This window comes from Drosophila biarmipes, chromosome 3L (assembly GCF_025231255.1).
Source record: "Drosophila biarmipes strain raj3 chromosome 3L, RU_DBia_V1.1, whole genome shotgun sequence".
Lineage (NCBI taxonomy): Eukaryota > Metazoa > Arthropoda > Insecta > Diptera > Drosophilidae > Drosophila > Drosophila biarmipes.
Genome location: NC_066613.1, coordinates 10,664,330 through 10,676,513, shown reverse-complemented (window position 1 = coordinate 10,676,513; position 12,184 = coordinate 10,664,330). Strand labels below are relative to the sequence as shown.

The 12,184-nt window shown below is 37.6% G+C and overlaps 2 protein-coding genes across 5 annotated transcripts; one reads left to right on the top strand and one right to left on the bottom strand.

Annotated features, from left to right (window-relative positions):
* Nucleotides 1-398: 398 nt before the first annotated feature.
* On the bottom strand, nucleotides 399-8,502 carry LOC122819011 (zinc finger protein 624). Of its 4 annotated transcripts, none has more exons than XM_050886782.1 (3): nucleotides 7,913-8,076; nucleotides 2,219-2,361; nucleotides 399-2,161 (listed from the first exon to the last, which is right to left on the bottom strand). In XM_050886782.1, the coding sequence occupies exon 3, from the start codon at nucleotides 2,155-2,157 to the stop codon at nucleotides 691-693; it is 1,467 nt and encodes a 488-aa protein (XP_050742739.1). In that variant the 5' UTR covers nucleotides 2,158-2,161; nucleotides 2,219-2,361; nucleotides 7,913-8,076; the 3' UTR covers nucleotides 399-690. The 4 variants fall into 4 exon arrangements, 3 of the variants coding, with proteins under 3 accessions (XP_050742739.1, XP_050742740.1, XP_050742741.1); XM_050886783.1 differs by having other exon boundaries at nucleotides 8,039-8,060; XR_007763836.1 differs by lacking the exon at nucleotides 7,913-8,076 and having other exon boundaries at nucleotides 2,219-6,316.
* Nucleotides 8,503-8,539: 37 nt separating this feature from the next.
* On the top strand, nucleotides 8,540-11,774 carry LOC108028705 (MICAL-like protein 1). Its single transcript, XM_017100654.3, has one exon. The coding sequence runs from the start codon at nucleotides 8,635-8,637 to the stop codon at nucleotides 11,623-11,625; it is 2,991 nt and encodes a 996-aa protein (XP_016956143.1). The 5' UTR covers nucleotides 8,540-8,634; the 3' UTR covers nucleotides 11,626-11,774.
* Nucleotides 11,775-12,184: the final 410 nt, after the last annotated feature.

Below are 12,184 nucleotides of genomic sequence, written 5' to 3'. Positions count from 1 at the left end.
TTAACATATAGCCTCCTACGCTTTAAACGGCATATTTTAATTAGTTCTGAATTTAATTTTACAAAATTCTGACGAGTATGTCATATAGCTGCTAGGAACGATCGAAAATTGGTGGGAAATTAATATGAAACCAATTGTAACTTCGGTGTTTTGGGAATATCATTTTTTGTAATTTTAAGAATATTGAATTAAAATAAATAAAAATTAAACGTCTCTAACATATATCTTTCAATAACGTTCAGGGAAATAATGAAAAAATATACAACTTTTTAATATTACTGAAGCTAGTAACAATCATTAGAAATTGAACATGGTGTTACTAGACTCCCACTATTTGATTAGTTATAATTAAGTAAGACTTAATTTTTAACAATAATGCAACATTTGAAACAAAGACGTTTATATAGTTTATTTATTACGTAAAAAACATATTTTGTATTAATCAGCAAAGTTGAAAAATGCAAGATTTTCTTATGAAGCAAAAATTTTATTTTAACGAGGTGCCCCATCCATTATAACGCCCCCCAATCCGCATAGCGCTAAATTGGAACTAAAAGGTAAATATAAATTTGCACCAAGTTTTGAAAAAGTTGGAAAATAGTGGAAATAAACAGTTTAGGAATGCATGGTTTTGTTAAAAACGCTCTGGGGAAAATAATTAGAATAACTCAACTTAAAGAGCTCATATCTTTAAAGTATTGGTACGATCGATTTGCCATAGTTTTTCCGACCTACTGGCCATTGTTGTACTGTGTGTAATCGTTCGTGTAGATGAACACCTTTACTCGTGGTGAACCTCCTTGGGCACTTGGGACACTTATACGGTCTTCCGAGTTCAGAGTGGGTTTGTAGGTGTGAATTGAGGTCTGCGAGGTTCAAAAAAATCATTGCGCAGGGGGTACACTTATATGTTCGTTCTTTTGCGTGCAATCTAATATGGTTTTGGAGCGCTGGTCTACATTTTAAGATTTTTGGGCAGTGTGGACACCTAAGCGGCTGCATTTCGTTCAGGTGTTGCTGAAGATGTGTATTGCAAGGAAAAGTTTGAGAGCAATGGGTACACTTTAACTTTCTTTCTTCTGCGTAAGTTCCAAGATGCTTTTGGAGCGATGATCCAAATTGAAAGGTGCGCAAGCAATGGATACACTGTTGTTTTTCTCTATGTATGCGGAGATGGCCATGAAGCGCGGCTCTACTTGAGAAGGTTATCGAGCAGTGGTGACACTTGCCAGGCAAAGTGTCCCTGTGCCTTTTCATGTGTCGTTGAAGATATATGCTGTTTTGAAAAGTCTTTGAGCAAATGATACACTTCGGTAGTTCTTCTATGTGTTTTCGCCAGTGCTCCGCTAGAGCTGACTTCGATATGAAAATCTTTGAACAGTAAGTGCATTTATTACGGCTATTTATTTTACCATCCTCCCTACCAGCTTGCCAATCAACTTCATTTTCCTGGACATCATCTTCCACAGTCCTGGTATCGCAGTCAGATCTAGGATTGTATTCCTCCTCAAATACCTCTTCTTCGAGTGGTTCCTGGCTTTTTTGGCTTTGGACTCGTTTTTTAAGTTGTTCCCCCATATCTTTCAGATTATCATCTCCCTTGTATTCCCTCTGGAAGTCTTTTTTGGTTGGTTGCTTCCTTATTGGGCTTGTGAATCGGTCCTCCACATCTTGCAGCTTATCCTCTTCCACACTCTTGATCTTGCACTCGGACTTGGGATTGTATTCCTCCTCAAATCCCTCTTCTTTGCTTGATTCTTTTTTTTCTTGAAACTGGCCTCCAAGTAGTTCCTCTTCATCTTCTTCCTTAATTTTAGGAACAGGCGGATGAGAGTCATTGTTGTTTGTTATGTGACAATCGATGTCCGGCTCTTTGTACACTTCTTCCTTGAGTGAATCCTCCAATGGGTCCTTCTTCAGGCGACAGTGGAGTCTGTGGCCTCTCCTGTAAGTTGAGTTCATCTCATATGCGTTTTGAGCATCCTGCAGGCAGGAAGGGCAGATGGTTTCGGGAAATGTATCTCCTCTTTCAATTTTGAAGCCCGCCCACTCAGAAATCATATCCGCAACGGAAACTTCCGTTTGATGGGTCTCTTCAAATATATTGACCAAGTTGTCACCATTTTCCAGGCAAACACGGCAAATTGAAGACTCCATTGGTCTGAAATTGAAAACCGATGTTTTATATCTGAACTATAGAGGAAGTGGATGAATTTACATTTATATTTGAGTAATATTATGACACGATATAAATGTTTTTGGGTTCTATGGTTTGTTTTTTTTTTTTTTAAATATTAAGTTACTTCCTTCCGTGAAGAGGGAAGAATTATTTGGCCGCCCCGTTGGAACGGGTTAACGCCACTGCCAATGTATGAAATTAAATTTCAAGAAAAACAAAATTTAATGGACAGCTATGTAAATATCGTGCAGTAGTTTCTGGTGATGTTATGATGACAATGAACGATGAGCGATGACGATGAACGATAAGCGATGAAAATGTTATCAATATGTGTGAGAAATTTTAATTTTGAGATTTTGTGAGTTGGTATAAGCGTGGATGGTGTTATAGTGTGTTAAATGAGCAGTGTGGAGTGTGTTGTATTAGATATTAATATTAGCAGCTCGAATGAAACTGGTAATCGATGTCCAATTTTCAATTGGTTCATTTCCAAGTAAACGATAGATATCGTTATATTTAAGTAGTGTTGGATAATTTTGTCTTGTTGGTGTATATTTTGAGCAATTTAACAAAATATGCGAAATGTCTTCATTAACGTTACACGAATCGCATAGGGCGTTATCGTAGACTTTCATTTTGGAAAGTGTGTATTTGTCAAAAGCATGTCCGCTTAAGATTCTGTTTAGAGTCTTCGTTTCTATACGGTTGAATAGGTGTTCTTTGTTTTTAAACCAAGGCTTGGAAGTGGTATATGGTGAGAGGAGAGAGTAACCCTTGTTACGCTCTAATGAGAACAGACTGTATTCACGCTCCCAGTCTTGTTTTATTTGCGCGAACATATGATTGATTGCGTCCTTAAGGGTCCATCTGACGGGTGCGAAAGAGCCGTTAATTTTAGCATTTTTAGCCGCTGTATCTGCGAGATCGTTTTCCCAAATATTGGAATGGCTTGGAATGTGGTGAAATTCTATGGATAGCAGGGTTGGGTTGTTTATGACTTTTTTCAGAATGCATTGAGAGATGCAGTTTTTGGAGTTCGTGTTCTTTATTGTCTGGATGGCACCAAGACTGTCAGTTAAAATTGCTATTTTGGAGAACTTTTTTGAAATACCGAAGTCAATGGCTTTTTCTAGGGCTGTGAGTTCAGCAGTCAGCGACGATAGTTTTTTGTCGGTGTAGAAACTTTTTATCGAATTGGAATTTAAGTGGACAAAGGCACCTCCTGTAAAATTTTCCGACACAGAACCATCCGTGAAGATGATTTCCATATTTTTTGAGGTTAAACTTCTTATTTTTTCTTTAAATAAAGAGAGAATTATAGTCTCGTTTGCCATTTTTTTATTTGTACAAGTACCTTTAAAGAAATTTGTGTCAACTGAAATCTTGCGTGTGGACAGAGAGTAAGGACAAATAGGAGCAATACTATCCAGGATATTTTTAAATTCAGCATAAATTCTACTGTAACTAGTATTTTTGGCTACAAAGGAGTTTGACAGAAGCGACGCAGATGGTAGTCCATGAGCGAACGTTTTGGCCAACTCCTTCGCTGTAGCGAATTTAATCCTATAAGCTGGAGGAAGTTCAGCTGCAAGATTATAAATAATATTAATTGGAGTCGATTTAATAAGTCCTAAGGCCTTTCTAAGGTGGAAATTAGCATGCTTATTTATATTGTTTTGTACTGATTTTGATATGTTTGAAAAAGAGGAGCAGGCGTATTCATATCTAGTTCTAATAAATGCTTTATAAAAGAGTAGTGACTTGCTTGGATGTACTCCGAAGCGGCAACCACTGAGCATTTGAATAAACATATTCGTTTGATTCGATTTAGAGATCGTTTTATTTACATGCTGAACAGACGAGTTGTTTGAACTTATGACTCTACCTAAATAATTTATACTATTTACATTTTTTAAAATAATATTATTGCACAAGATACTTAAAGGTTTTTTTCTTAGATTAAAATGAATGGTGGCTGATTTGTCTGGATTAAAAGTAAGATTATTAATATTGCACAGTTCCATAAACCTATTTACTTTTTGTTCTAATTTCTCTTCAGCCATCGAAAAGACTTTGTCATAACAGACTAGAAAGAAGTCGTCAGCGTACTGGAACAGAATACTGTCATGGTCATTACTTAAGCTGTGAAGCTCAGCTGTATATAAATTAAAGAGGATTGGACTCAGACAACTACCTTGACTAACTCCTTTGTTTACAGTTATCTCTGCAGTACCCATAGTGAGAACTCTTTTACTAAGGAAGTTTATAATGAAATAAATATGATTGTGGTCGAAACCCAAACTAACTAATTTGCTACCCAGAATAGGGATATTGACGGCATCAAAGGCTTTACTTAAGTCTAAAACCGCTGCGGTAACGTGGAAACCACGAGCTTTTAGGTTGGCTATGTTATTTATTACATCGTTGATGCATTGGGCAGTAGAATGGTTTTTTCTGAACGCATAGGATCTTGGTGGCAGAATTTTATTTTTATTAATGTACTCTTCCATCCGCAATTTAATCAAACCTTCTAAGCACTTAAAAGTCACACTTAGAAGGCAGATAGGTCTGTTGTTGGTAATAATTGAAGAGTCTAGATTTTTTTTGGGAACAGGTATAACCCTTATTTTCCGCCACTGATCTGGAATAAACCCATTGTCTAAAGTAATGTTTAGCAGGGATACCAGTTTTTCTATTTGACTTAAGGGTAGAGATAGAAGCATTCTGTATGAAATGTTGTCAAGACCCTTAGCCGAGTCTGGGTTACGAGAGTTAAGGAAGTCAAGAAGTTCACGCGCTGAGAAATTAGAGTTGGTATATCTATAAAGCAGATCAGGAGAAAAAGATACGTCAGGACACATCGCAGTGTTGGGAGCTGTGGCTATTTGATTGAGAAAATCTCTATGTTCTGAGTCAGATATTGCACTGTTTGACGGTTTAATTTGTTTAAAAAGTTTAAGATTTTTGATTTTGTTCCACATATCTTTCAGAGAAGAGGGGTTAGAAATGTCTTCTGCTAGCTTATTGAGGTTTTCTTTTCTCATTTTATAATAATAGTTGTTAAGTTTTTTATTACTGTTAATATAGGCAATAGCATCAGATTGTAGTTTGGATTTAAAATATTTTTGTCTGCACGCGTTTCTTAATCTAAACAATTTTTCACATACCTCGTCCCAATACTTTTTTGGAACATATCTATTGTTTGTATTTATTTTAATTGAATTATTACAGTGTATTGTTTGGGATAAGTTGGAAATGCTATCTAACGTTGTAATTTGAATTTTGGAAAAGTCTTTGATTATTTTATTATGGTTAAATTTAATAATATTAGTCGAAGCAGAAATTTGGTCTATTTCAATTAAGATTGGGAAATGATTGCTATTTGATATTTTAGAATTTATTGAGGACCAGTTAGAACAAAGATTGCTACTATTAATGAAAGTGAGATCGAGTGTTGAAGTATAGGATGGGTTATGGGAGTAAGTTGGAGAGCCGTTGTTAAGGCAAAAGAAACCGGAGTGTAAGAGGGAATTTTCTAAAATACCGCCTCTGACATCTTGAGTATTATTACCCCAAATGCTGGATTTGGCATTGAAGTCACCACCTATGACAGTTAGACCACTCGATTGAGCAGCAATAGTAAATAGATCATCGCAGCCTTGTTGAAAAGAATTAATGTCTGTGCTGGGAGCAGCATAGACACTGAAAATATTAATATTATTTCTTAGGTTAATTGTACGGATACCAATGACTTCTAAGCTAATATCACAGTTGATTTGTTTAAAGCGTATGTGTTTTTTTAAGTAAATTCCAACGCCTCCATAACCATCGTTACGCGGCTTACATACAAAATTATAATTTGCCAAGCTACACATGGAATTATTGGAAATCCATATCTCTGATAAAATTGCTATGTCTATGTTATTGTTTACTAAGAATAATTCTAGTAATTGTTTGTTATTATTAGCAGTTAAGCTCTGAATATTATACTGTAGGATTTTTATTGTCATTTAAATAATATAACTTTATGTTTTATTTTCAAATGAAAACAGATAGACAAATGAAAGAGAAAAGAAAAACGAATAAATAAAAAACAATTAATTTAACAGAAAAAAAAAAAAAAAAAAAAAAAAAATCAGAAAAATAAGTAAATAGATAAATAAATAAATAAAAAAGTTATTATTCAAAATTAAACAAGTTGATTAATTTTGAACAAATCAATTTTTGAGTTTGTAAGTGCTATTCTGTTTCTTAAATTCTCTAAAAAGTTTCTTGATTCAGGTACTAAATTGGTTGTTTCGTTGACTAGAAATGAGGATATTTCAGAAGCTAATTGATTTAAGCTATTCTCCGCAGCTTCAAGAGCTGGATTGTCTAAAAAAGGTTGACTAGAGGGTGAGGAACTAGGTGGATTAGAATGAATGAGAGAAAACTTTTCGTTTGGAGTGTACTCATGTTCATAAAGAGCAGCTTTCCAGCTGATCATAGTGTCGCGTGAATTTTTATCTTCGTTTTTCTTGTTAAGAGAGTTCTTAACAACCTTATTAAAAGGGTTTTGTGCAAATATTTGTTGGGTAGCTATTTTGGTATTATTTTGTAACACTGGATTGGCAGATTTTCTTTGCCATGTTGGCTGGGGGAAGTGGGTTAAGTCGTTGGTGTCGACTTCATCTAAAATTTGGAAGAGAGAGGGGTACCTAATCTTCGTTTCATTTCGTGATAAATTCTCAATAGTCATACATTTCTGGATAGCGTACGCTCTCTTACGAGCAGGGCACTCAAGAGAGGTGGCTGGGTGATTTTGTTTGCAGTTGGCACAAACGAGTTGATTACATTGTTGTTCTCTTGAATGCGAAAGAGAACATTTACTGCATTTTTGTTCAGTTTGTTTACAATGCTGAGCAAAGTGATTAAATCTAAAACAACGAAAACATTGACTAAAAGGAACATATGGACTAACATTAATTTTGGTGTACAGGAAGACAATCTCGTTGGGAATTTGAGTACCTTTAAAAAGAATCTTAACCCTAGGAGTGTTAATAAAAATATCTTTATTGTCTCGGTCCTTAGTCTTCACACGAATTATTTCTTGAATAGGTACTGGAGAAGAAATGTACTCCTTAAGTTCAGAGTCGGAAAATTTTGTCGGAATATTAAAAATAATACCCATTTTAAAAATGAAATGCTTAAGAATTTTAGGTTCGTAACCATTACTTTTAAGATTTGAGGACAGGATGCTATTAGCTGCCGTTGCTGACTTGCACTCAGCCTTGCAGCGCCCATAACCAATCTTATTTACTGAAATTATATCTTTAATATTTAATTTTAGCAGGACAGCATTTAGTTCAAGAGGATTTATAGGAACTCTTCTAGGTCGGTTTTCGCCATTGGTTTCACCAATTTTGTCTATGTAGACCACAAAGGGTCCCTTGTGAGCGCTGCTGTACGAGTATCCGTTGTTTTCCAAATTTCCACTTTCTCTCTTCTCTTCTTTGCTAGCAGGATCCGTTATAGCTTTACCACTTACTTGGCTGGTTGGACTCGGATGACTTACAGGGTCAATGACTTCTTTCATCACAACTTCTTCGCTTTCCGATTCTACTAAATTGTTATCCGTAGGTTTTTTCTTTTTATTTAAGGGCGATAATTTCGGCCTTTTAACGTTGCTCAGCTCCGAATAAGGGTTTTTACCCTTGGCCTCGGAGGAGGCCATTTTTCTTGGAGTAACTTTACCCGTAATTGATTGTTTATTTAACCAATAACAACAGACAAATATTTATAAAAGGTATTAAACGTATATATTACGTTATATTTTTGTTTTGAAAAAAAACAGAATAAGTAAAAATCGGTATCACACACTGCTCAAACACCTCCGTTGCATGCAACAGTCAGCACGCGGACTGCTATGGTTTGTTTACTTCAACGAAATTGTAAAAGAGATGTACCGATTTTGCGTTATTATCGATACCTAGCTGAAACCACTATCGATTCAGCGCAGGGGAAATATTGTTCACTTGAGTCAAGTTTAAGTCAAATCAGATAAATCGATTTAATCTTAATAATAAATTTTATTTAAAACAATTAAAAGTTATTTTCAATATACATGTTGTTTTACTCAAGTCAGCATTAGGATTTAAGATTAAATGATGTGGGGATCATAACTTGTAGCTGCAAAAATAACGCTATTTACATATACCATATAAACTATATCGATAACACATCGATATACCGATACACTCCTGAGACTGCCACCACCAAGGCTGATTGTCTTGAGATTTTTTGAGTCACCGTTTTGCCTTGTTTACATGTAATGTAATTTTGCCAGAAAATCTGAATTGATTTCATTTTAAACTCAAGTGGCATAATGTTATTCCGTTGCCTACTTAGCCTATAATTTGCCTAAGTTGTTTTCCTTAAGATTAGTAATTCGATAAGACAACCATTGACACACCAAGATGTCGGATCGTCGTGGCACAAAAGTTGGAACTGGTACAAAGGCTTTGGAGTACTGGTGCCGAGTTATAACCCAGGGATACAATGGAGTTAAGGTGGAGAATATGACGACTTCGTGGCGGGACGGTCTCGCCTTCTGCGCCATCATCCATCACTTTCGACCAGACCTTATAGATTTCGACCGTTTGAAGGCCACCGATATTTATGAGAACAACGACTTGGCCTTTACTACGGCCGAGAAGTACCTGGGCATTCCTGCGCTCCTCGATGCAGCTGACATGGTTTCGTATGAAGTGCCCGACAGGCTATCCATTCTAACGTATCTATCCCAGTTTTACAAGGTGCTCGGCAAGAGCCTCAAGCCGCCGAAGACAGAGGAGAAATTTTGTGAGGAAAGCGAGCCGCCGCAAAAGATGATGCATATTGTGGGGATGCCCAGGCGTGATAAGTGTCAAAAGTGCGAGCTGCCCGTTTTTCTGGCGGAGAGAGTGCTCGTCGGGAAAAGGGCTTATCACCGCACTTGTCTGAAATGCGCCAGATGTTCCTCGTTACTCACTCCCGGGAGTTTTTATGAGACGGAGGTCAATAATATATACTGTTGTGAGACGTGCCCCGATGAGGAAAGCGAACCTGAATCCGACATTGTTAAACTGAAGACAGCCCAAAACGAAAGCGAACATGAATCTGACGATGTTGAACTGAAAACAGCCAATATGGATACTACTGGCGATCAAAAATTGGTTGCAGAAAGTTCTGATACCTTTAGCGATCATCAAGCAGATGAGGAAGACAATAATAGTGCCTCTTTAAGTACAAGTGAATTGAATTCAATCTCTAAAACGCCGTCCAACATAGATGAACAAAATGAAGATGATAAACAAAAAGCTGTTGAGCAAAATGATCAACTAGAAGTTGATCCTGAAAAGCCTGTTATACCAGTCGTGCCTAAAATCTCTGCGGCTCCTTTAAGCGAGGAAGATGGTGGTATCCCTGACGAAAATATTAAACCAACAGTTGATCCTGTAAAGCCTGTTTTACCAGAAGAACCTAAGATCTCTACCCTTTCACTAGACACTGAAGATAGCCGTCCTCTCGTAGAAACACCCTTGAAGAAACTTGATGAACAAGAAGTGATAAGCTCGATCAATACTGCAGATATACCCATTCCAGTGCCACCGAAAGCACCTACTCCAGAAAATAACACTCAAGAAGCCATTGAACCTGAAGACAATATAAGCTGTAATACAGAAAATGTAATTTTCTCAAAAACAGAAAGCAGCTCAAAGCAGGAAGGTGATGTCAATATCTCGCAAGCAAATAATCTCGAGTTTCCGAAGGAGAATTCAAGTGAGGTAAAAGTAGCTGAAACTGAGTATCCAGAGGACCTGAATCCCTTTAAAGATGATGACTCGTGCAAAGGTGCTAATCCCTTTGACAGCTCCGACGACGAAGTGGAGCTTCTTAAATACATTCCAGCCCAAAAAAGCAATAACATTGCTTCAAAAAGGGATAAGGTCGTGCCACCCCGTCCACCTCCACCTAAAATAGGCCTAGCCATTAAAAAACCATCGGAGGATCAACATTCCAGTCCCACTCCTTCGCAAGGAAAAAAAATGCCGATGCCTACACCTAGAATAACTATATCGAAACCCCAGACTCCTGCAAAGTGGACAACTCAAGACCAGAAAAATAATTGTAATATTTCCGCTTCGTCCTCGGAAAACTTGGACAGCATGAGATCGTTTGACCGCGGGGCAGATGACCGTGGATCAAGTGTCTCTTTGCCGTCTGCTAATGCGCCGCGAAAACCCCTTCGGGCCTCAGGAGCGACTCCGTTAAAAGACGAAGACCTAAGTCCCACTACCAGTCTCAGCTCCATTACATCTCCAATGCGGAAGAAGCGCCAAGCACCTTTGCCTCCGAAGCAGGCCAACTTGGAAAGTGACCCAGGGTATTCCAAATTATCAGACGAACAAAAGGTCAGAAGATTAATACCTCTTGACCAGAGCTTGCTGTCCGACGGAGCGACAGAGTCAAGTAACTACGACGATAGCCTAAACACTTCGAATGCAGACGAAGAGGTAAACGTAGTATATCGACGCATTTTGGTTCCACCAACTCAGCCCGAAAACGTAGTTGAACGGAGCAAGGAGGATCAAAAGAACCCAATCGTTTATAACGATTTTGATAGAAACGTAAGCCCCCTCGGATACAATAAATCAACCCACGGCAAATGGAAGAGGCGGAAAGGACCTGCTCCTGCGGTTCCTATACCACCACGAAAAGTTTTACAGCGACTCCCGCTGCAAGAAATTCGCCATGAATTCGAAATTATTGCCGTACAACAGCTGGGCCTCGAGAAGCAAGGCGTTATTCTCGAGAAAATGATAAGGGATCGTTGTGAGCGGTCTTTGGATGCAACAGAAGCCGATGGTGTCGAATCTGAAATAACCAACTCCAAGGAAGTAGAAGATCTTATATTGCAACTATTCGAGCTGGTCAACGAAAAAAACGAATTGTTCCGGAGGCAAGCAGAGCTAATGTACCTTCGACGACAACATCGTTTGGAACAGGAGCAAGCTGACATTGAGCATGAAATTCGAGTATTAATGGGTCAGCCGGAGCAAAACAAAACTGACTCAGATAAAGCCCATGAGGAAGTATTAATCAATCGCCTTGTGAAGGTCGTTGAGATGCGAAACGAAGTAATTGATAGCCTAGAGACTGATAGAGTTCGCGAGGCTCGAGAGGATATGAGCATTAAGAACCGACTACATATTTACAATTCTGAGCGCGAAGAACCAGCAGACCCAAAAAGCGCGGACAAGTCATCCAAAAAACTGTCGAAAAAGGAACGTAAGAAACTTAAAGAAGAAAATAAACTGGGTAAGGGCAAAAAATCGGACCTCGATAAGGACGTCGATGAGTCTGAAGCAGCCCCAGCTTTGGAAAAGGTTAAGAAGAAACGAAACTTGTTTTTCTTGAAGATGTAAAAAAGTCGGAGTCAAGATTCTACGCGTCGAACAATTAAATTTTATTTTTTGTAAATTTGTAACCTATTAAGTTTTTCTATTGCCATAGATGAGCATTTCAATAAATACAAAATCACCTTATGTATTTTCCAGAGTGGTAAACAAAACAACACTTCGGGTTTTTAACTTAAAATGGAAAAGAGGGTTGCTTTTAAGGATGGTAAAAAGCTCGGCTTCACAAGAAAAGTTCAAGTTTTTACTTATTAATTTATATTTCGTATATAAAGATCGTATCAGAGTTCTGAACCTATAAAAACAATATTTTCTTGTAAATGCAGTCTTAAGCCAGCAGACATTTTCGAGTGCCTCGACTTTAGATACGCCTTACTGAGCTAGGAGGAGCAAAATGAAAATGAATTTATACAAATTCAGCAAAACAATATTCTAAAGCGCCACCTGCCGGCTTTTATGTGGCTGGCAGACAGATTTTGGAAAAGTTTTTGTTTTTGTGTGCTTTTCCTATCGATAGCTTAACTATCGAAATTAGAACATCTCTATACTGATAATAGCTGCGATCACT